General features: G+C 38.9%; 1 protein-coding gene across 1 annotated transcript in view; it reads left to right on the top strand.

Annotated features, from left to right (window-relative positions):
- Positions 1–262: 262 nt before the first annotated feature.
- chsy1 (chondroitin sulfate synthase 1) overlaps positions 263–25,944 on the top strand; it is a 50,805-nt gene continuing 25,123 nt past the window's right edge. Inside the window, exons 1-2 of the mRNA XM_056737679.1 lie at positions 263–986; positions 3,064–3,559. Of these exons, the coding sequence (XP_056593657.1) occupies positions 679–986; positions 3,064–3,559 (804 nt within the window). The 5' untranslated portion in view covers positions 263–678. The remainder of the gene's footprint in view (positions 987–3,063; positions 3,560–25,944) is intronic.

Below are 25,944 nucleotides of genomic sequence, written 5' to 3' on the forward strand. Positions count from 1 at the left end.
AGCACAACTCAACGTTGCGAAAATGTTCAATTTATTACATTTATAAATGTTCATAATAAAAACAATGCTTTGGTAAAAACTAATGGTAATCAATTCGCCAAAAACGTTAATTTACAATCGTAAAACTGTTATTAAATGTATTAAATCTTATTAAAGTTCGAAAGGAAAAACGCAACGCTTTCCCCCGTGCACGTCACCAGCCTAGTGCGCGACGTCACACTCTTCGTCCAATCAAGGTTAGGCTACGGCGCCTCAAATGGGTCAGAAAGCCTCTCGCGGTCAAACCGCAGACGCGTTTCGTGCAGCATTCGCTCAATGGCGAGGTAAACGGCGAAGAGGAGGATGCAGCCGCGGTCCGTTACACGATAGACTGTAAAATCCCCGTGACGTCCCATCGATTTAGTCTCGAAAGCGACGGAGAGACCTTCGTAAATCCGGTCATGACTCGCGCGGAGCGGATAAACGGCGATTAGATGGCAGTGGGTGGTGATATATGGGGACTGGAGCGATGCAACGTATGCAGACGGCGGCGGTGAACGGTGATTGGCAGCGGTGACCATGCTCGGACCCGAACTCAGCGTTCAGGACGGGACTGCTGCTGCTACTGGCGTTTAAAAACAGTCTCGAAGACGAATTAAAGAGCCCAAGACTCGATTCTCTCGGGTCGGAGGTGCGAACATGGCAGGCAGAAGTCGGAGGTCGTGGTTTAGCGTACTGCTGGGTCTGGTGGTCGGGTTCACCCTGGCGTCCAGGCTCATCTTGCCCCGGGCCAGCGAGCTGAAGAAAGCGGGACAGAAGCGGAGGGCGAGCGGCGGCGCGGGCGGCTGCGGAGGAGGAGCGATGATGATGATGATGAAGAAGGAGCACGGAGGGCTGCTGGTGCCCGCCACGGAGAAGCCATCGGTGTCCCACTCCGGCAGTTTCCTGTTCGTTGGCGTCATGACCGCTCAGAAGTACCTGAACAACCGCGCCTTGGCCGCTTATAGGTAATAAAAATCACCATGGTAACCGGAGCGTCCGCTCACACTATTGTTGAAATGAACAATAGAAAGCATCACAGTCTATTGGTGTTAATGGTTATAGTGGGAGTCGTACTGTTTGTAATGGAAACTAATATGAACCTCTGCTGGTACTGTGTTGGGTGGGATGTTACCTGGTGGATGGGCTCATGGCATGCCAAGTCATTTTTGGGTTGCCATGGTAAATGTTTGTAAGGCAGAGTTCTGCTGAGACAAGCATTTCATTTGAGGCGTTAAATCAGCAGTTATTTCTTGCCAGCGAGCTTATTTTTTTGATGAATGGCCAGGGTGACCCTTGCTGGAGAAGCAAGATTATGAATATGTGTCTGTCTGTTATCCTTAAGAAAACGTAAAGAGCTAATTCTGCCCAAAATCATTTTTTTTAATGTATTTATTTCCATGTGTGCAACCTCAGTGGAACACAAAAGATGATATTTTAAGATGTCTTTGTGTTCATACAATGGAAGTGTTGTTTGGTTATCAACGTTACACAAAATATCTTCTTTTGTGTTCTGCAGAAGAAAGAAAGTCATAACGGTTTGAAATGACACGAGAATGATGTCATATCGCTCACCCTGGTTTGCAGTTTCTATTAAAAGTGCATTAATTAAATTGCACGGGCGACTAAGAAATGCTGAAGAGAGCTTATCCTCAGTTCTTCTGTAAAGAAGAGATTGAAAGTGTTGTTGGGTTGTGTCTGTGTCTGTGTGTGCAGATGTCAATGTCAGGTCAACTCCGTGTCTTAACTTTAGGCTTGTGCAAAAGGTTAATATGCGTATCATTGGATTTCCCTTTTGCTGGGAGCGGGATTTTGATACAATTAGGTGTTGGCGAGGAGAACAGACGTTATCTGAACAAACAATGCTGTCTTTTTACATGTTGTCGTGTTGTCTGGGCAGGATTAGGAATGTTGTATTAAATGCATCTGTAATGCTTGACTGCCCGGAGTAGATTTGAGTCTGATTTATTATTCAGTTTTGCCAAGAAAGGTCAAGGCAGGATGGAGCTTATGGCATTTTTCACTTTATATCCTGTTGTTGAGTGACTTTGGATTATTGTTTTTTTCACATTTGTAGTTACAAGTAAATCAGTTTGTGGCTTTATTGTAAAACCACAAGAATCATTTTATTGGCAAGCGATGTTATTCTTTGTTCTTTTCTTGTAAATATTTCATAATTTCCAGTTTTATAGTTGTCTCTACTTTTTGTATGTATTTACTGGAAAGCTGCATATAAAAAACAAAGATATAGATGACTTGTAAATAAAATACTTTTTTTCAGATTTAGATTAAAATGGAATATTTCTATTTTGGTGCATGCTTATAATTTTTAGTTTTAATTAGTGAATATGTTTTCATCATTTGCGATTAAATAATTGAATACGATCTGAATATTTTTTAAATTTGTCCTTAAATTGATAATAGGGGATGACTGATAATATGAGACGTATGTAATACTGAATCAAATAGATGTTGTTTTCCATACTAGATTATATTAATTTTGGGCTTTGCAATTAATCGAAACTTAAAGGGAAAGTTCATCCAAAAATGAAAATTCTGTCATCGTTTACTCACCCTTAGGTTGTTTCAAACCTGTTTAAATTTATTTGTTCCCACGAACACAGAGAAAGATATTTGGAAGAATGTTTGGAATTTTCAGTTCTGACACATCATCCACTACCATAGTAGGAAAATAAATATTGAATTTTTGCTATTTACTTACAATCATTTATTTATTTGTTCAAGTTTTTATTTATTTTAATCTATGCCGTTTCAAAATTCAGCAAGATACCGTGTTAAAAAAACAACATGTGACCTCAATATTGGGCAAAATAATCATGATGTTGTCTGTCATTATCGAGCAGCCCTATATTTATCCAAAAGACCCCAAAGGTTTTATAAACAGAAGATGTTTATTATCTGTCAATAAGGTTGTTGAACTAGGAGGAATGATCTAGTCTGATATAAACAGTCTCAGGTCATAGATTAAAACAGTTGAATGGAAGAACATCATGCATCTGTTTTTCTGCCTTTTCTTTTACGTAGGACCTGGGCCAAAAGCGTTCCCGGCAAAGTGGAGTTTTTCTCCAGCGAGGGATCCGACACGTCGATCCCCATCCCCATCGTGGCGCTACAGAACGTGGACGACTCGTACCCCCCACAGAAGAAGTCCTTCATGATGCTCAAGTACATGCACGACCACTACCTGGACCAGTTCGAGTGGTTCATGCGGGCCGACGACGACGTCTACATCAAGAGCGAGAAGCTGGAGAGCTTCCTGAGGAGTCTGAACAGCAGCGAGGCCATCTTCCTAGGCCAGACGGGCATGGGTGCCCGCGACGAACTGGGCAAGCTGGCGTTGGAGCCCGGAGAAAACTTTTGCATGGGCGGCCCAGGCGTCATCATGAGCCGGGAGGTCCTGCGCAGGATGGTGCCCCACATCCGCCAGTGCCTGCAGGAGATGTACACCACACATGAGGATGTGGAGGTGGGCCGCTGCGTGCGACGTTTCGCCGGCGTGCAGTGCGTCTGGTCCTACGAGGTAAATATGATGCGTGATGTTAAATTCATACAGATTAATGAATGTTGTGAACCAGCTTTTCTTTCATGGTGAAGATGATGACGGTGTGATCACGTGCTGCATGGTGGACAGGGACCTTTCCCATAATTATCAGTGTCCTCTATTGCCTCCAGGGTCTGGGTTTATTATGCAAGTTGTCTAAAAATCAGTGTCTTTAGTGATCGTTCAAAGAGCTGCAATTTTCAGGCTGGAAAATTATAGGTTGGCTGTTAGTAGAAAGAGCTCTCCAGTGCTTTGATCCATCAAAAGAGTTAAGCCAAACCCGAGCAGACATCAGAGCTGGACGACAGTGTAATAATATTGTGTGTTTCCGCTGTACAGGGACGTTTTCTTCACATCGGCTCTTAAGAAGGCTTTGAGTTATAGGAAATGAAGCTTTGGTAGCTGACTTTTTTTAAGAAAGGCTGACTTCTCTGACCTTTGAGAGATGAGTCATCGGCTCTCCATTAGATAAACTGTGATGGTTTCTTACTTTTTTTGCTTACCTAAGTGTAATTGCCAACTACCTTACAGGACGATTGTTTGCGTCTGAAGCCTAGTCCACACGTACAGGTGTATTTTTATAAGCTGAGTTTAAAAAAAACTGCCGCGTCCACACGAAAATGCAAAAACACGCTGTCAAAAGCATGCCAAACCAACAGGCGGCGATATAAACCTAACCACACAGCCGTGTTGACCAATCAGAAGCCTGTAATCTGACGTCAAACAAAGGAGATAGCAGCACGCATTTACGCCAAATCTCCATCTACTCAACAACACTGAAACCGGAGTTTCTAAAAATCTTCCCCCTGGCAGGAGTTTTTAAAAAAGGTTGGGTTTCAGTGACCGAGTGCTATGTTTTTGCGTGTGGACGAACGGCCAAACTGTATAAAAAAAAAAAAACCTGTCAAGAGTATAAAAAGAAGTCAATTATAGGACTGTTGTGGCACAGATCGTCTCCCATGTTGTCATTACCGTAATGTGTTTTGAGCTTTTGTGTAATTCCTATTTTTTCAGTGGTGATTCTCGCTTCAACTCGCTTCTCACTTCAAACATTTTTTTTACCAGTGACGCCGTCATTCTGGCAGATTACAATGAGGGCAATTTGTAAACACCCGTTTCCCTTCAGCGTGATATGGTCGCGAAGCGATCTGCGTGTCGTTGTCATTTGACAGACTAGACATGTGATGCGATTTGGGAAAACCCGTCGGGTGTCGCGCTGGGACGCGGGAAAGACAGTTCACCTATCAAAGTAAACCACATAACATGAAGAATGAAGAAGTATTAATGTACATTTTCCGCCAGTCCTGTGTAAACTATGGCATGCAAAGTTTTTTATACAATATTTTCGCGAGGTGACAGAGCTCTCAGTCTACGGCACCAGGAGTTATGCCCGCTCCACTGCTCACGCGAGCCGGACCGCGATCGCAAAATATACAAGAGATGATCAAATGTCCAGACACTATGCGCATGATAAACAGCGTAAAACTTGCTTCACTGCTTATTAGTTGTTGTCCGTAATGTTTCCTCGTGTTGTGATAATGGCAGAGCTCTCGATCTTTAAATGTGCGCTGCACCATTTTCATTACTTTCGTTTTATTCCAACGGTTTTGTACAGTATTTTTATAGACTTCAACACTAGGAAATGTTTTTTTTTACTAAATTGTTATTAGAGTAAGTCTCTTACCACTGTAAAGTGTTTTTACTTGTGATATTGGACTGTTGGGCTTTTATTTTCATAACTTAACTTTAAACACGTTTTTCTCCAAATTCCGTTCCTGAACATCATAGCGCTTCAGACGACAGAATAAGTTGGTTATTCTATTCTTAGGCTACTTATTATCAACTTTGCACATCTGCAATTCTTGGTGCATTTGTTGTTGTTAAAGTTCTACAGTTAACACATGGGCTATGGCAGTCTTTGTTTTGATACACTATTATGTTAAAGGCCTACAGAGAAAATATTGTTGTATCTTTAAACAGTTGCACTTGTTCTGAATAGACTTTCTTGTAGTAGTCCTACAGAGAAAAATGTAAAATGCACTTGACCTAAATGCACTTTGTTTTCATGAGAGAACATTTAATTGTACAACTTTTCAGCAGGCCAGTACCCTGTACATTATTATTTAATATACACATGTGTGGGGTCAAGTTAAACATCTTAGTTTAATTTTATTTTATACTGTGCATTGTTGCAATGTGCTAAATAAATATTTGCATAATTTGTAATTGATTTATTCTTTGAAACTTTAATTATGCAATTGCAATGCCTTGATTTTAGTAAAGTTAGTACACAGTAATAGCCATAAATGCAAGGGTACTAATAATTGGCCAAATTTCTTTCGGTGTTTCGGTTTTCGGCTTTCGGCCTTGGTTTCCTCTTTTTCGGTTTTCGGTTTCGGCCAAGAATTTTCCTTTCGGTGCATCCCTAGAATTAAGTGCATATCTCTCTCCCAGTGCTTATTATTGTAACAGGAAAATATTTTATAAAACTGTCTATTTAAACATGTGTTGTATTCCATTTAATTTAGGGAGATTTAAATCAAATAACATTCAGTTATTTCAAAATGACTGCACTGGGGTAATGAAAATCTTATCAGAATCACTATTGATAATATAAGTAATTACAATTAAACTCTGAGTACAACATTACAGTCATGAGTAAATTTAGGTAATGTGGTCAATTGTCAATAAATTGATGCCACGATGCTTCTTCTGTTGCTTAAAATAGATTCGTTTTGGAAAAACATTCTCTTATTTGGATTTTTTTGATGTATGAAATGAAGAGTATGAAGATATATATTATGGAAAAAGGAGTGGAAACCATAGAAGATTATTGATGTTTGATCTGGATCTTTCAGCAGGGTTTTATGTTTTATCTGGATTTCCTTTGGTCTATTCATTTGCAAAAATTGGCTTTGAGAGGTGAATCAGGCTTTTATTTTTCTGCATTTTTTCTCTAACATCTTAAATAAGTCTTTGTGTACCGTTTAGCTTGCATATATCTTCCATCAAGGCAAGATTATCTCATTTTTTCAATCCGCTCCATTTGTATGAGCCATACGATGAAATTTATCATCGCTAGTTTTCACAAATTCACCAAAATAGAAAAAGGAAAGTGGTTGGAAAGAGGTGTTGGATGAATCTTTTCGGGCTTGTGGAATGGGGCAAAATTGGAAGCTCTGAGTTTTAATGAGTCTCCGCTGTGACTGGGGCCGCTGGGATTTTAATGTGCATTTGATGTGTACTTTAATTACAACCATGCGGGATTAGCTAGAGACTGCACAGCTGGGTAACCTGCTATTAATGTTGGCACATTCAGCCTGGTGTTCTTTATGGAAACGGCCGAGACCTACTGCACGGCGCGTCTGAACAAGTCCAATAAGGGCCTTATAAAGTGACCTCAAAGGTCTCTCGGCTCAAAATGGCAGCCTATTACACTCTTAAATACTGATATTAAGCAATTTTGTCTGTTTGGAGCCTTTGAGGCGTGTGTGTCCCTGTGGTACTGGACAAATTCAGTTTGTTTATGAGCTGAGTGTAAATGGTCTAATTTAACCTCTGCCTTGGGTTCGGAGCGACATTTATGAGAGAATTTCAGTAAGCGCTGAGCAAAAAACACAAAATTTTAAGATTGTTAACAATTTTGTTAATACGATTGTATATCAAATTCATATAAAAATGATGTTAATAAATGTTCTTTTTGTATATATCAGTGAATCTGTTAAATACATTGTGGGGGATATCCCAAGCCTCTCCATCACACAATTTGTCCATTTTGATGCTTTTATCAGCCTAGGTTTTGTATAAAATTGAAAAGAAGTCAGTCCGAATCGTCTTCTGCTTTAGACAGAAATCATTGCAAAATGAAGTCATTGATAAAGTAAGTGGGTGCATATTTGTCTTAGTTGAGTGATCGGATGCTGGAGGACATTTGCACTTTTTATTAATTGTATAAGGCAGGGTTTTCCTGCATATAAAAATTGGAGGAGACCGCATCCGTCAAATTCGTGCCGCCACCGACACCCATCAAAATTATGTTTGGTGTGGTGTCTTTACAAAAACACTGTTCACTTAATGGACTGTCATTTGCAACTGTAGTTGCGATATTACGCCACTATTATGGCGCTCTTTCGTCATAAGCGCAGTGAGGCGCTGGAGAGTTGCAGTTTATTTTCCTCAGTTATATTAGGATCTCTATTAGCTGTATTTTGCGGCTGTTCAGGTGAATATACTTTATTTTGCATTCTTGTACGTTCAACATCTTGAAAAGGTTTCTTATTAAGGTGGTTTTCGTCAATGTAATGTTTTAAGTGCAGATGGCTCGTTGAATCCGTTTACAAAACGTACACTGTACACTTCGAGTTCCCCTGTGAGAACACACAGAACGACTCGCAAACAAATTACTCTTTTGAACTGATTCGTTTAAAAAATAGAAACTATTCTTTTAAAGCCCATTTAACCACAAAAAACGCAGGCTTTGAATGAGCTATGTACATTTAGTAAAACTGTTTAATTCAGTTGGCTCTTGTGGCGGAAAATGATAAAAGCTTGAATTTGATTTTAAACAACTTTTTTGTTTGGTTGAATGAATTTAATATTTTCTAAAAATGTTTTATATAAATTAATAATCGGTTTCACAGAAAAGGCTTAACGCTAGTCCCACACTAAAATGAATGTGTGACCTGTTTAACCTAAGCTGTGTCTGTGAAACCGGGCCTTAACAAGTTGTTTGTAAAGTGTTTGTTTATGCCACTTAAAGGCACGGTAGGCCTACACAGGATGAGCCAGGAAAAACCCCGATTAAGGTCCTTGGTTTTTATTCGTATAACCGATAACACTGTAATGTACTTATGGGAAGTTCTTAAAATCTGTTTTCTTAACCGTGCCTTTCAGTGTAAGCTTGAACAATAGCCAACTGAAATAAAATTAACCAGTCTTACTAAATGAGCTATGCTCATTCACATCTTGCATTCTCTGTGGTCCACTTTAAATGATTAAATGAGCTCTTATATTTACTAGTGACTGAAAAGTTAATATAGTTTAATTGAATCTGATCAAAGGAGTCATTTGTGTGCGAGTCATTCTGAACGCAATGTGCGTTCATACTGGTGAACTCGCTGTGTACAGTATACGCTGATTCAACGATCAAACTGCACAACTGAAGACATTACAACGATGTACGTCATATTATTTTAAGAAATTAAATGCACTTGGATGCAAAACAAACAGCCGTGAAACACAGCTAGCTCTTGTTCTGCAACTTTCTAGCGAGTCAGTGTGCTGACAACGAAACATCACTTCTACTGTGGCGAAATGCAGCAACTGCAGTTACAAATGACAGTCTGTTAAATGCACGCAGCAGTTCTTTTGAGGACAACTTTGAATTTTCTCAATTTCTCTATGCAGGATAAACCCTGGACACAACTTACAACCGTCTTGGTTATTTCAAACAAATGTGGCCACTAAGAGTGTGATAAAGTGGTAGTTTGGCACATTGAAGATGGCATGTGGACTTGAAGCGAGAACAATGTTAGACGATGCTCCTCCTGTTTCTTGTCTCCTGTAATGTGATTTAACGTTCACATTCTGATTGATTTTGACAAGCTGTTGTTTACCCATTATTCAGTTGTCAGCCCATCTGTTTGTGCTAAAAACAGCCGTAAATGACAACCAAAGAATAGAAGCGGTAAGTCAGTGTTGAGTTCCACATTTGTTCCATCTGCCATCTTGATTTATGGCGTGTGTCACTAAACTGTCAGTGTGGATTTATTTGGTTCATTTTTTTTGTTTGTCGAGGAATAATATCCCATCGTTCTGCTTTGCAATTTTGGAGTTTTGACAAGTTTCTTTATAGTCATCGTTGGTGTCAACAGGCCTTTATTTGCTTTTTTTGTGTCATGTGAGGCCTTCATTGTGGTTTCTGTCACTACACTGCAGCGATGATGCGTCTTATTCGCTTCCTGTTCCAGTGGTTTGATAGTTGCACTTATCTGTGAGTTCTCAATTCCGGATGCTGTCAGATATGATTCACCTCTCTGCGCTTAAGAAAGTATGCATGGAAAACCTGAATAGTGTCCTAAAATTAACCGAAATACTTGCTTTAAGGGATAGTTCACACCAGGATGAAAAAGGGTATCTCACCTTTCTCTTCAATGAAAGCGTGTAGATACCATTTCAGATTTGTTTTCTGGTCAGACGGCTACAGGAAGTCAGACTCCCACACACACATTCTGGTCTTCGAGGCCTCACAAACAAATGCCTGTAGTCGTGTCTATTTATTGCCCCACAGCGAGGGCAGAAATTATCCAGCCAGTGCAATCCAGTATTTTGTGGGTATTTTCATGGAATCTTTTTTTTGACATTTATGTGAGATGGGTCATTATAGTGTTTGGAGGATTAGATGCAGTATTCATAAATGCACAACGGGAGTGTGTCCGTTCTATAATTTGCCGCTATGTTTAACCTATGTAATGGTACAACAATTCTTACATTTTTGCTATTATGTGTTTATGTGGCATTGTAATGATGGATGTAATGCTTCTTGTTTTTTTGTCGCAATCTTTGGTCAAAACCTCTCTATGTCTACATGTCTACATAGACAGCGTTTTAAGTCATTACAGGTGCGTTCCAGATGTGAAAGATGCTCAGAACAATATGATTCTACTGCCATGTGAGAGAATGTCTTTTTGGAGCTTCAAAAAATTGCCCACCATTCACTCCCATTCTGCCTCTTGGAAGAAAAATGATACGTCGTATCCTGATAAGCATCAAATAAAGATTTATTGATTTCTATGTATTATTTATATTTTAACATATCTGTATGTGTTTAGAACCCCAAAATTAATCTGCACAGTACACATGTTATGGATTATGTTAACTCAATTACTTGAGTTTTGGATGTGATTAATCGTGGTCAATCATTGAACATCCCAACTTTTATCCAAAAAATGTATCAGCATGTGTTAAGGAGAATATTGCGCCTTTGTCAAACTACTAAACTGGAATCAATTATACGTCTCCGGCAGTTGAAGTGAGGAGTACTTTTTATGTTCCACATAAAGTTGATGTCAACGTATAGCGTTCCAAATCCGTCACTTTTGACTTCTGTAGCCATGGGCAGTAGATAGTTGTCTGTGTAGACAGCATGGCAACTCGCCCAGGTCTATAACCGAGCAATTGAGCATGGGTTACAAGTGTTTGCTTCTACGAGTGTGACTTTTATTTGGCTGTTTAGAGTTACAGTGTCATCCAATCATATCAGAAGTTGTGATGCTATCTTAACAAACCATGTGTTTACACAGACTCCAGTGCGCCCCACACGTCTTAATTCATCCGGTTAACAAGGATAAGCTCGATGTGACACCCGAGCATCTTCACCTTCAGAATGAAAGGACTAAGAGTGGCTCTTTCCTACACTTTTTTTTACGTTCTTTGTAGCTGAGCACCAGTGTGCCGTGTATATGGTGAACCTCGTGTATTTTCAGACATCCGGTGGCAGCTGGACTGTTATTCTGTTTCTCCTCAGCGCACCCTCGTAAAATGCTAGAACTGTTGTTGGAACGAGCACATAAATGTTTACTAGCTTTATTCAAAAATAAGCACAAACTTTTCTGCATGTCAATTAGAACGCTTGAAATGAATCGTCTGTGCTGAAGAAGGAATTACAGAGGACACGTCGCCAGCTGCTTGCGTGCATTTCAGAAAAGTGTTCGTTTTTAATGGTAATAGCTTCCAGGAATTTTGCAAAAATATTATTTCAAGGGCAATGTCGTCAAATGGTTTGTTCGTCACATGCATTACAATGAAATTTGACACGATGCGTTTATCCTTTTTTATTTTTGTTTGTTTACATGTTTGTAAAAGCTTTTGATAACGAGCGTGACATTTTCAGTCAGGCATGTTTTAAGAATTTTTTGACATTTACTCCAGGAAACGGTCTCAGTATGTCTTGACCCCCTCCGGGTACACCGGACATTTTTCAGGGCTTACAGAGAGACTCAAGCTGTCTTTACTCGCCTGCGGGGTTATCATTCTGTACTTGATCATTTTCTCTGTGAAATATCCTGAAAGCTCTTTGCTTTTTCTCTCGGTTTCTTTTCCTGTCATGCAGTAAAGATCTCTCCATCATTCATGTCACACCATCTTTGCCCACCTTGATTTCTGTGTAAAAAGCTTTTGTGAAGTACAATAGTGCTTTTTAAAATAAATATATGGATATTTGCGTTAACACTCATCATTGCATGTTGTTTTTACTGCAATTTATATGTTCATGGCGCATGTTATTCAAAAGAAACAAATGTTTGTCTTTATATTCTTCCTTTAACATCCCCTTATTTTTCATGAAATATTGTTCTTTGTAAATAGTTTATCAATGTGGGTCGTTCTCATTTAAAAATGATTGTGCCCTCGTGGTCTTTAGTTTTAATCTGAATATGCACTAATGTGGAGACTATCCATCTTCAATTATGTATGTTAGACGGCTTGGGCGGAGCATCTGTTAACTCCTCCCCTTCATATGTCAGTCTGCTGCCAGTTCTATTTTGACAAGGGCAGCTTTTTTACATCCAATTAAGTCGCAGAGAAATACGAAAGCCACGCCATTAGAAATTCGGTTTCACTCGGGAACACGTCTAAATACAGAAGTAAAAACGTTCGCAACTTCCGGTTCACGGGGACTTCAAATGTAATGACTCGCTCTGCCTCTGAAATGACATCACAATCCTCCCACGTTTTCAGCTCCTCCCCTCCAACCACTTGGCTTTGTTCTGTTATATAACCGCTGCTTTTTGATAGTCCAATTCATTCTTGGTGGTTAAAATCAAGTCCATCATTTTCCCAACACCACTCATTTTTATTTTTTAATAAAACAACTTGGCATACAATTTTACTTCTGTGTGATGGGATGTTTTTCAAAGTAAAGTAGGGTATTGAAAATATATATTTTTAAAGAGGAAAGGATTCAATTGTCAGAATTCATTGGATTTTGGAAAGTCAGCATTTAACACCATGACAGAAACCAAATGGAAATGCACTTTTGCACTATTTTGTGGAGCAGCTGAGAAATGTCTCCTTGAAATGAGGTCATATTTATTTGAGTTGGAAACTGATAGGTGACGTGAAACCAAAGGTTAAGTTCACACTTTAGAGCATCTTAACATAACAGAACCTCTTCTACTGAGTTTGTCATCAATTACAGTATTTTCTATTATTGCTCTAGCTTTTTAAATCAACCACATTTATGCTTGCATTTCCGTTTTTATTATTTTAATAACCATCAGAAAGAAACAGAATTATTTGTATGTTTTCTGGTTTGTATGAAGGTCTGCGTGATCTCATGACTGTATGATACACGTTAAAAGTCCCTGTATGCTAGAGTAAAACAGTGATTGAGGATTTGTTGGGTTTTTTAGAGTGTGGCATCAGCTAATGAAAATCATCAGCATCTGTTTCCTTCAGCATCTGTTGACCCTCTGCACGCCTCACCCCACATGCTGTCTTTATATCAGTCTCTCTCAGACAGTTTCTCTCTTTCGTCTTCATGTTTTCATGGCTAAACTCTAACAAGTGCGTCTCTGTGGCACTGGCCTACCCGCTGCTTTCCCTCACTAGTGTACTGTAACTCTTAAGCGAAAACCTTATGTCGTTTGTTTCAGGTTTTTCTGTTATTTAATCAGGATTTGTTGTCTTTAGGAGTTGAGGTCCAAAGAGAAACATGCAGTCATACACTGATATAATACACAACCTGAGATAGAAACGTCACGCGATTTGCTGTTTTTGCACTCGAGTCTGATGTTAGACATTTGAGGTCATGCTTCGTTTTGATTGGACGTTTATTGGAGTTATTTCACTCAGTGACATTTCACTGTTGTAACGTTTATTCATTTGTATTTTTCTTAAAGATTTTTGGACGGATAGTGCGCGTCACAAAACAAAAACATCAGTGTTTGATGCCAAAACTGGTTCAATTTCAGATGGCAAAGCAAAAGTAATGATTAAGCACACCGCTTCATTTGATAAAAGATGAAATGGCAACATAAATATTAACTTATAAATGTTGTTGTTCAGTGAAGTGAACGTTTTCTTGAAATGTGCTTTACTTTGTAATACATTTCTGATTCTTTTGAAAATCAGCACGATTTCTGTCTGTTTTGTATAACAAAATACTGCAAAACTTAAATGTGCATGTATTAAATTCAATTAAGTTCAATTTTATTGATATAGCGCTTTTCACAATGTGCATTGTTCCAAAGCTGCTGTACAGGAGAAAAACACAAAAAAGTTAAAACCTTTAAATAAAATGTGTCTTATCGGCCAGCCCAAAAATATTGGCTGAACCAATGGCACAAGTGTGGGGCGGGACTACCTGTTTGTCCAAGGAGTGGTGGACGATTTGTCTTTAGTGCATTTTTACAAATTGTATTTTAGTTCTAGAGAAGTGTCGAATACGGCTCGTCATTGAATAGAAAATCTGTAAACTTGACGTTGTGACACCCAGTGGTCTCGTAAGTTTTCTCTCTCACAGTGAGTTGAGTGTGTGTGGATTCAGGAATGCTGAGGGGAAATGAGCGGATGGCAGTTAGCTGACGACAGATTGACTTCACTTTGCTTCCTCAATTATGTACTTGACGCTGATGTGTAAATGTGACCTTCACATCACACACATCTTGTGCGGCAATGGACACAATACAGTTTGACCTTAGTAGATGGATTTTATTTTTGACGTGAATACACGTTCAATCGATGACCAATAAAACCGACTAATAAACCAACATCCTATGAAAATACTACTGCTGTGTAATATTGAAGACAAATGCGAAACCATTTCTATTCATCGTGTAGCCCTAAAAGTATCTGTACTCTTCCTATTTGTGTTTAAGATTATTTAAATCTATTTTGTTTCTGAAATACAGTGCTTGTGGATTTCATTTTGAGGAACTTGTGTAACATGACTTGTGATGATGACACCATGTTGTTTGTGGTTTAAAGTCAGTCTGAGAGGAAGTATCGGTAGATAACACTTTTTAATTGTCTGCTTTGTCATGATTCTCAATATCTCATGAGTAAATTCATGCATATGTAGAAATGCACTGGCAGGCCTCATCTCTGGTTTATTTGTTCGGATGGCTTTGGTCAATAAAGTTCATGTTCAACAAGTATCGATAGCCGGAGACAAATTCATTACTCGTTTCTTTGCCTTTGTTACTTCTGGTGGTGGCTTGTTGGCTGTGTTCACAGATGCTTGTTGCTGTTTGACACCTTGGTTTAGAGGAAGCCAATCGGAAGCCTTCGTTTTCAGCGCCGGCTTTATTAGGGGCCTGCTGCTCTGTCAGGGCTCTTTGGGCGGGTTTATTTTTCTGTTATCTGTTATTCCATTAGGAAATTTTGGTCTGTTTTTAGCTCACAGTAAGTGTAAGGCCTATTTTAGGGGTTTTATTATAGTAAAAGTGAATTGACCAGAATTGAAGTAAAACCGTGGTTAATTTATGCTTAATATGGTTTATGATTATGAGACTTTTGCCTGGTTTTCTCAGACCGGGTCATATACTTTATGCTCATCCAGCTTTTTTGTAGTTTCCGTCTTTAAACTACAAACACGTTAATTTATTACTCAGTTTATTCATTTGATTAAGATTTCATTGGGAATGAGCTATATTGAGCTAGTAAAACCTGCTATCCTGAGTCCCAGCACTGGACTATTTGGATCACGTCTGACCTGTTGAGGACCAGACAGGATCCGTCATTTCAGTCAGACAGAGGAATGTGAACAAAATGAAGATCCGAGAGATCCAGGCAGATGAGAGAAACTCAAGTAGGACGAACACAGAGAAATTACAAATGACATGAAGAATGATGTCACGTCAGACAGGTGAAACGAACAATCTAAGAAATGAGAAAGAAGAAGAAGTGAAGGATCTTAGAGCAGGAGAGGGGAAAAATGGGCTCTGTGGAGATGCTGATGTCAGCACATCTCAGGGTTTGTCCATGTTTAGTGAGCGTGAGCTCCCGGTCACTCCCTCTTCCTCTTTTGGAAATCGTCTGCTTCTCCAGCTGAATGCCAATACTTCTATTTTATCCAGCTCGGATACAATGTAAATTGTTTAACATTTTGTTTTCAGTGTGCTGTAAAGCTTACTCAAAAAATCAAATACTGTTTTGCTCACCCTCATGTTGTTCTAAACTTAGAGACATTTCACTGTCCTTTTCTCTGCGTGTGTAAACCACATGGCAAATGGCAAAAAGCTTGTACTGGGTGAGAAACAAACTGAAATTTAAGTCAACAACAAAAATGCATGTAGGGCCTATGAATTTTCAGTCTTTATTTTTCCCCAAATTCCATCGTTTTCCATTTATATATGTATATATATTAGTGGTGGGCATGGATTATTTTTTTTTAATCTAGATTAAAATGGCTCATTTGAATTCTCCCGAAGGCATTCAGAATATGTGTGCCACCCAAATAATGACTAAAAGTAAGTCTTTGAGAACGGGTTTCTCAAGCCAGGTGGCGCATTAGACCAGGGGCTCATCTCCTGTTTCCAAAATGCATCACAAACTGCTTGAGAAAGCTACTATGATAATAAGTGATGAAAATAAATTATGTTCAATAAGATGTACTTGTTTACTTCAGCATTAGCTAAGGGATGATTTGCGTTTAGGTGGTACTGGAGACTGGAAGAGCTCCTACAGTACATTTACATTTAGTCATTTAGCAGACGCTTTTATCCAAAGCAATTTACAAGCGATATGTCATACAGGACCCATAATACATTAGGTGCCAATACAAATTTACTGGTTTCAACTAAAGCTAGACACTACCTGTTGAGAGAAAGTGTTTTTTTTAAACCAATTCCGCATTGCACAAGGTGCAAACAACCTTAGTCTTGTCGATGTTTCCATTTGGAAGCTTCTTAAAAATGTTTTTTCCCTGAAGCAACCCGGCGGCTTCATAGCTGCATCCATGTTAGCACGTCACGTTTGATGCGGTAATTTCACAGTAACGTTATGTTGTGTTTAGACCAAACGCGAATGGCGCGTCAAGCACGAGTGATTTGCATGTTAAATCAATGCAAAGACGCGATAGACCTACTTGTGGTGCGAATCCCGCAAATGAAGCCCTGGTCATGAGATGATGAGGCGGCGCAAATGACGCGAATTGCGCAAATCACGTGATTTGAAAAATCTCGTTCTCACCCGGTACAGTGCAATTCAGCTTGGTATACATCCGCGCTAAAATATCAAGGTGAAAGTCATCATAGCTTGTGTAGTATTGACCCAGCTCCCAACCCAACTTTGAGAATAGATTAAAGGCGACATTTTTTTATCGCGCGATATATATATATATATATATATATATTTACCCACATGAAAAAATACTTCAGTAAGCTATAGTATTCACTTATAAACTATATTTAAAAACATACAGTGGATACAGGGAAAAATCTGTTAAAATAGGGTATAATGTTCTTGACTATCTTAAAAAACCATCTTGCCAGTAATCTTTTTTCTTTTGTCTTCATGGCATCTTACATTTATTTAATATATTTTATTTAAATAAGCACTATTTTAACTATCATTTTAACTACTGAAGTAAATAATATATTCAGTGATTGACATGCAGGATTTTGTGTTAAAATTTAAGTGTGTTATCATTTATTCAAGTTAACCTGACTTTTATTTTGACTGGTCGCCGCAGTACACACAACCGAACCAATAATACAGACATGCAGTCACCCAGTCATGAAGTCGTTCAATGCATTTACATCTTTATGAATGGTGCATATCAAGTTTGTATGGGTGTCATCTTGCCTGGGATTAAGCTGGTGAGGAGACCAGGAAAGCTTGGATTAGTTTTTAAAGGGTAGAAGCGAAACTCGACGATGGTTTTGATTCCTACTGTATCTCCATTGAAACTTATCTGTTTGTTGAAGCCATTGTCGCGATTCACAGCGGTTGGCTTGAGGAACACTGTGATCTAGATCTGCTCTAAAGGCCACAAAGCCTAAGGAAATAAGAAGCCGACTCCTATTACTACTAAATCTAATGTGCTTCTTGGCTCGCTTTACTATCAGAGAACTATAATCACCTTTACTCTGGCCCATCGAGGTCATTCCCATGCCAGGGAAAAACAGTAGTTTTTGTTTGTATGTTTGTTTGTTTTTCTTTGTGCATGACAAACATTTGAACAAAGACACGCAAGGGAAGTATTTTTCAGGAAGTGCCCTGCTTCCTTCAAAAGTTCAAATTAATTTGAAGCAGGTAAAATCCATTAGTTGGGGATTAAATATTCTTACATGTGGAGCCTGGCTACCACCGCTGGTTTTGCAAACAGCTCAGAGTCTTACTCTTATTATTCTAACACGAAGATAAATATGTTCTGCGCTTACTTTGGGTTCCCCAATTAATTTTTCCGTAAACCACACGTATCAGATTTGCGTCGTGGTCAAAGAGCCTCACATGATTTCAAAATCGTCTCAGTGGGTACATACCGTCCTGTATCTCCCCAATCTCTAGAAGTTTCTCTGGCAAAGTCTCAGACTTTCACTCGGCTGAGTCAGTCTTCTAAGTCTCCCGGCTTTAGGGCAGTCAGGCTTTGCCAAGTTACTCATCCCGTTTGTCTCTTTTTCGGCTTTAACAGTCTCCTTTCATTTCTGGGCAGCCTTATTAAGAGTACGTTTAGGAGTTGCAGGAAAGGTCCGTTGGCTTTTCTTCCCTGGCACTCATGCCGCGGAGACTGGCTGGCAATGGCGGCATGTCTTGGCACCTCTTTGTGGGTATAAGATGGGCATCTTACTGGCACATCCCAACCACAGCCTCATTTCTCCCGTCCTCCATTGCGTATGCAGTCTCTTGCTTAGTTGGCAGAATTTAGTTTATTACACAAGAAGGAGGATGGAGTGCCCTTAATGCCCTTTGAAATGCCCTACTTCTCCATGTCTAATAGTAACTAATGCAATGCTGGAAATGTTGGGCAACTTTTAATTCTGATATTTTAAGAGGTGCTGTAGAACAGTGTTGCCAGTGGTTGTGAGCTTTAAAAGGGTCTGAGGAGCAGGCTATGTTATAGGGCTGTTAAAGTTTTGGCAGAGTTCCCGCCGGTGGGGCGCAGCTCCCTGTGTACCTGTAGAAGTATAGCTGAAATACTGCAGTCATTCAAATACTGATGTTTGTCACAGTCTGCATTGTGATGGAGCTTTTACTTGATGACCTGAGGCATTGCCTTTTTACTGAATGAGTTACATGGTAGAAAGCTCAGCAGGTTCTGCAAAATATAAACCCAAGTCATTCACAAGGAACTTTTATGTTGGTCAAAGTGGTCATTTAATTCAACCGTTTTGTGAACAGATGTTTTGCTATAACTACAAATGCGTTTTAGTATTATTAAACTGTATTATATACTTCCTCCAGGATTTTTTGTGATTTACTTTTGATTTACCATTTTGACAGATTTTTTAACCAATTGGCGTCCACATTTTTTTTTGCAAAGTATACAGAATTCTCCTGTGTTTGGAGGATAATTTAGTGCAGATTGTGGTAAAAGGCGAGCAATCCTCCTGCTGTCTGATGACTAACTCCAAATCAGTCACTTACTGAGATCGTCAATAGAGCGAGAGCTGTAAAATGCAAATGTGGCGCTTTCAGTGCCGCATCCCAGCGGGAGCATTACACGCCCCCGTCCACCTGCGCGCTGATCTAATAGGCAGAGATTGTTCTGTTAAATCTGTCGATGAAGGGTCGAGCGCCAGCCTGGGCTGTGGCAGTGATGGAGGGGGCTGACTGCTTCCTCGATCTGTACATCTGTGGGACGATGCAGCGAGTCAGGCAACATCTGGCACCCGGTGGCGGGAGAAGAACATGCAGATGAGGGGATGTGTGGTTATCTGCGGCACGTATGAGTGTGTGCGTGTGCTGCCATCTGTGTGTGTGTTGTGGAAGACAAAGTCAGCCCTTCAGAGTGGAACGCTCAATCGGAGGAATTGAATTAGAGAGTGGTGACATCCTGCTCAGGTTTTCTTTAAGCCATGTGTAGAGGTGTGACGCTTCTCACTGAACCAGACAGGGGGTCTGTTATGTATCATGGCGTTCAGAAAGTGTGCTAGCAGTTCACCAGGAAAGCCTTGAGAGCCTTTGTTCTTCCAGATCTCATTTGTCTTCCTGCTGCTCCCGTCTCCTCATTCCTCCATCCTCTCCATCTCTCACGTGTGTTGCTGTTGGACAAATACAAAAGAGTTCATTTCGAGTGGATAGAGAGACCGGATGCTCATTAGAATAAAACCGAGGAAGCTCTTTGTGTACTTTCCTTTGATGTATTTTTTATATCATTATTGTTTTTAATGTTTAAATGCCAATTTTTATATTTGAGCGATCTCTTTATTCAGGGTTTTTCCTGGCTCAAAATGAGGCAGAGTTGGTGCCATCCTGATCTTGTACACACACACGTACTACCGTGGCTTAACCAAAGTGATTTCGACATATTAAAAGTTCAAATAAACTTAGATGAAAATTACAATTATTAAGTTATATATAACTATTAAAAATATTACTTTTTATTCAACCAAACAGAAATGTTTTTTCAATCAAATAAAGCTTTTCTATTTATTTCAACTTACTTTTCAACCCACAATAGCCAACTGAATTAACCAGTCTTACTAAATGATCAAAGCTCAAATCGCAAAGCGCTAATTTTTTAATGTCTGCTAACCTTCATGTAGAAATGCTTTGTGCATAAAGAGTTTTAGGAAATCTGCGGGGACTTTCTTTCTTCCATCTAATCTTACCAGCATGGATAGTTGTAATTTGAGAATCTGAAGGGCCCTCATTATCCTAAAGCAAACATTTTTTCTTTGCCTACCGGTTGGAATTGAAATCTTTAAAATAAAGACTCCAACATTTCCTTTCAATAATAAACAGTGGAGTCTTAGCTTCCGTAGTTGGCATGCATTTGTACCATCCCTCACGTGATCAAAAGTAGTTACGTACAGACTATAAAGGCGGGTCTGTCTACAGCCTCTGTTGAAGTGGAATAGTTCAGTTATAAAAAGGAGAAACATTAAACAAAGGGTGATTCTAAGTGAATCCTTTTATGTTTGGCCTTTGACCGATGCTCATATTCTGTAATGTTTTCTATTTTTTTTCAGGAGATAGAAAAGAGGTTTGATGTCTGATGGAACTTTTAGAAAAATGAAGCCAGACTTCATAATCCACTATTAATATGTTTATTGGACACCAGTTTTGACATTCACAACAAACAACTTCTTGAGGTTCTTTTTCCCCCAGAATCTTGATTAAAAGGTTCAAGAATTTGAATTGGTGAATAGCTGGAATCTGATTCAGTAACATTGAAAAAATAAATGTAGCAATCGGTGACCATTTTATTTTGTGTATTCACTTTATTTTTAAGTCCTCATGTGTACAGCTGCCTGTTTCATATTTAGACCGACTGTTTTGACGTTGTGGCAGTTCAAGGGTGATGTGTGGGAACAGTGTGGCGCCTTTGCTCAAAATAATATTGGACTTCCTTGAAATACCTACTTACTGGCTTGTTAACAATGCGTTTTCACCAATGACAATGGCATTTTGAAGACAAGCTTTTAGAGGACTTGTCGAATTCAAGTGTGAATTTTTCCAACATCTGGAAAACCTGTGCATTGCGAGAACTTCACAATGCATAATATGGAGTTTGTTTGCGGTCATTATGATTACACTAATGCAAAATAACATATAAATCAGTCTTGTTGAAAGCTTGACTTGTAATGAATGACCATCATGTGGATTTGATTTAAGACATTCCGCCTAAACTCAGCTTAACATCATCTACTTTAGGGCTGCAAGATTATAAAATAACTGAACTCTTTCCCAGAAAGAATGTAAAACATGTTTTTTTTTTTTCGAGTTTTAGTTGTTAAATATACGACCCAGGACAAAAAAACCTTAAAAGTAAAAATCAAAAGTCTTAAAAGTCCATGTTTTGAAATTGCGATTGATACATCACCTGAAAGCAGAATAAACAAGCTTTCATTGATGTACGGTATCTGGAATCTGAGGGTGCAAAACAAAGTTTATATTGAGGAAATCGCCTATAAAGTTGCGTAATCAAGTCCTTAGAATAGCATATTACTCACAAAAATAAAGTTTTGCTATATGTACGGTAGGAAATATCCAAAAATATTCATGGAACATGATCTTTACTTAATATGCTAATGATTTCTGGCATAAAAGCAAAAGACATAATTTTGACCCAAACAATGTATTTTTGGCTTTTACTGAAATTGTTCCAGTGCTACTTAAGACTGGTTTTGTGATCCAGGGTCACATTATTTTTAATACAATATATTCCACTCATGGTGTGGGGAGAGTTTACAAGTGTTTGGTTTAAGAAGTGTTATACCTCGAATCCATCTCATCCGTCTATCCAGATGTTTGTGGATCAGACTGGCAGAGTTCATCTTTAGGGCTGTCCTTTAGACGTCAGGAGCTTATGCTGTATGTTACTTCCACCTGTCATGAGCGTGTGAATCTCAGCAGTGTAATTACCCTTGCAGCAGGATAAACACAGACCAGCGACAGCATTGTTCCACCTTTCTGTCGAATGTCCCATATTTTGCAGCAGCTTTCGTCTGGGAGAGGAGGAGGGGAATCTCATTCCTTTTTTGGCACAGAGACAGATGTGCACTCCAATGTCCTAATGTAAAATATGCTTCACCCAAGTGCCAGCTCTTTCATAGATGAACGTCCAAGTTTTTTGGGGGGGAATGCCCTTTTCCTAATTTCCTCTGCAGTGAAGCTGAAATGTGATCATGCTAAAGTTTAATCGTAAAGGGATTGTTCAGCCAAAAATGAAGTTCGTTCATTATTATTTTTTTTCACTATTTGTTTTTGGGTGAAACTTCTTCTCTGAGCTTCGACCGGCTTTGTGTACCCATTGTGTGCGGGGTGGCGATTTATTAACCTGGGACGCATTAATGAGGCCATTCGTCCATCAGTTTAAATGTTGCTTGGCTATGACATTGTTTGGTAGCAGTCGCTGTGTAACGGTTAAACTCTGGATCCTATTAAACAGGATTACTCTGTAAGAGTCTTACAGCACACAGGCTGTTCACCAGGTGTCTCTGCTATACAGACTGAATCCACTCTACAAGAACCAGTCGAAACAATTTCATCCCATTACCCTCAATGTGATGCAACACACAGGCATCCATTAAGGTCTTCGTGCTCTATCGACGTTTAGGTTCAGCTTGCCGGTGATCGTCCAAGTGTGAAAGATCGACGCCTTTGTTTTCAAACATGCACTCAAGCATGTAAAGGCAAACATGTGTTTGTCCGGCTCTTTATGATTCAGAGCCGCTGGAAAAGTCTGACACGGATTTATCACCGTCAACCCTCAGTGATTAGAAATACAAATTCATCTGTAGTACTACACAAGACGGTCCATTTTTCTTGGGATGATTCTCTCGAAATCTTGTTTTCCAAGATGTGAGTCCTTTTTAGGCATTAAAAACAAGGTAAACTTTACGTTAACCCCCCCCCCCCAAAACAACACGCTTAAAATGTCATTACCGCAACAGTTTAAAAATGTCATTACCGCAACAGTCTTAAAAAGTCATCACACCAACAGTCTAAAAATTTCAAAACCTTAGTAAGTTTTTATTTATCATACATAATAAGGCATCACAGAAGTACATTTTTATAGAAAATTATAAATGTAAATCTTTTTAATGTGAAAAACTACCTGTATTTGTAATGATAGTCATGACTTTGTCATGTAAACAGTACAACACGAGAATACTAAACTTTTATATAAAAGGAAATATGTTTTGAATGGTGCTGGAAGATATGTGTGTCATCCAGTAGAATATTCAATTATTATTTTCTACTCCCATTTATTAAAAAATATATATTTACATGCATATCGCACACTCATAGCTGGAGGTGTTATGGTAATGAGATTGTCAGCAGAAAATACAATACAACACAAAATAATTTATATGTTAAAATCATTTTTGTGTAAAAGAGTAATTTATACGAGAGTATTATTACTGAATAATGCTTCATGTTTAAAATCGTTACTGATATTATGTTTCAGTGGGACTGACAACTTGATATTAAATACGTTTATAATACATAATGATGTCATTTGAATTGCAATTGCTTTTTATTGTGATTAAATATTCACAATGTGCATACGTAATGATCAAATCAAAATGATCAATACGAAGTGTGAGGTAAATATCAAACTGTTGAGATATACTGAATGGAAGTGTCCTGACAGATCTAGATGTGTGTGTGTTGAGATGTGTTGGGCCTGTTGTCATTGTGGGTGGTTTGTTGGGATGACTGAACTAAAAGGCCCGGGCGTATTTGTGTACCTTCCCAGGGTTTGCTTTGTTTCCTTAACTTTTGACCCCTCACTTCCATCTGTAACTTTACACTTCTTACGCACAGAGGAGGGAACATATCCAAAGGTTTCCTCAGAAACTCATGATACAGAACGCGGACAGAACAGTTTCAAGGCACAAGACTCGAGTGTAGACGCATGGAATCAAAACGATGAGTAAAAATAGCAAATCGAAGGTTGACATAATCATTTGCTTAGTCTACCAAAGTCTGCAAATGAAAAGTGTTATTCCCTGTTGAAAATCCGTTGATGTTTCGGGTACAGATAGCTCCTGAACTTTGAATTGTTTCTATACTAGATTGTCTAGGAAACGAAGGTGGGGGTCAATATGAATTTTATACATTATAAAATAGAAAAAAGTGAAATACTCAAAACTGAAAACTGTGATCGATATGTTTCTTCAGCTCTTCATGAAATAAACATTACATTGTCTTGGCTTTGACCTGCTTTCCAAATGAGCCAAGTTGTTGTTTGCCCGAGCTTAGTTTCAATGTTTTTATTAGTTGCAGGCCCGCAACTGTTCCCTGCTGCGAAGACGCTCTTAAAGTCTCCGTTTATCCTTTAATTCCGGTTTAATTCCTTAGATTACCTTCGGTCTTATCAGAGCCCATGCTGGGATAACCTTGTCTGGAAGACGGAAGAGTGTTGGTCGGTGAGATAGTGCCGATGTGTGGTAGCACAGCTTATACCAGGTTCTTGCGACAAACCCTTTTAATTACACTCATTGTTAATGGCTTTGATAATGAAACAGACGGTTGTTTGCATGAAGTCGTCTTCACATGTGTGTTAATCACAAAGTGAATCGGTTCCACGGGAAAATTTTCATTTTGAAAACAGACGTGATGCATCATAATCGTTCAGCTCGGACTGTTTAATGCGGAGCGTGATAATGGCATTTCAGTGTTGGCTGAACACGAATTGTCCGTACGTGACCATGAATACTTTCTTTTTAAAGATTGTTTGATACGCCACATGACTTGATCTAGATGAGTTAAATTGTGTATTTATCTTGTGTTTTCTTTTTAAAGGTACTTATGAAAATTCTTCTCTAGAGTATTTTCTAGCACAGCTCTTGTCATGCTAGTGTCTATTTATTTTTCCTTAAGTATTTAATATGTTCGAGCATTATATCTATTGGGCTCTTATACTGTACATATAAGCATAGAGACGAACTTCTGAAGTTGTCAATGGTCAGATATCAGTTTCCGGTTTACTTTTTAACTGGTTTACCCAAAAAGAAACTTCTGTCATTATTTACTCACCTTCGAGTTGTTCCAAATCTGTATAAATGTTTTTGATCTGATGAACACAGAGTAAGATATTTGGAAGAATGCTTATAACCAGACAGATTTTCCCACGCATTGACTCCCATAGTAGGAAAAAGTACAATGGCAGTCAGAAAGTGCCACAGAACTGTTTTCTTTCCTACATTCTTCAAAATATAAAAGTAATTTTCCTACTATGTGAGTCAATGGATGTTGAGATCTGTCTGGTTATAAGCATTCTTCCAAATATTTTTCTCCGGGTCCACAACGCATTTTCACTTTACTAATTAAAGTTAAAACGGCAAATTCCGCTGTGTAAATAGCGAATCCGCCATGGCGCGAGCGCAACTGGCACTTAAAGGGAATGAGAGTTTTATTCACTGCACGTTACGCTCAAAAGCAACCATTTACTCATTAAGAGAACCGGGACAACCGGTTTAGACCATGCACGCCGACCGTTTTCCCGTCTTTAAACTAGCAAAAGTGGATTCTGACACGCCATGAGTGCACCATGCGCTTCAGACCATGCTCTTAGATCGTTAAAATAGGGCCTAAAATGTTAAAGTGTGAGGAAGACAGACTTACTTGTACAGTAATATTTAAGATTGATGACCCAACGCATCGTGATGCATCACAATATCGCATCGAATCATTGATGTAATAATCGTCTCGGTCTGTGTAATCTGAAGTTCAGAAGAGACTGTCTG

Source organism: Triplophysa dalaica, chromosome 1, assembly GCF_015846415.1.
Source record: "Triplophysa dalaica isolate WHDGS20190420 chromosome 1, ASM1584641v1, whole genome shotgun sequence".
Lineage (NCBI taxonomy): Eukaryota > Metazoa > Chordata > Actinopteri > Cypriniformes > Nemacheilidae > Triplophysa > Triplophysa dalaica.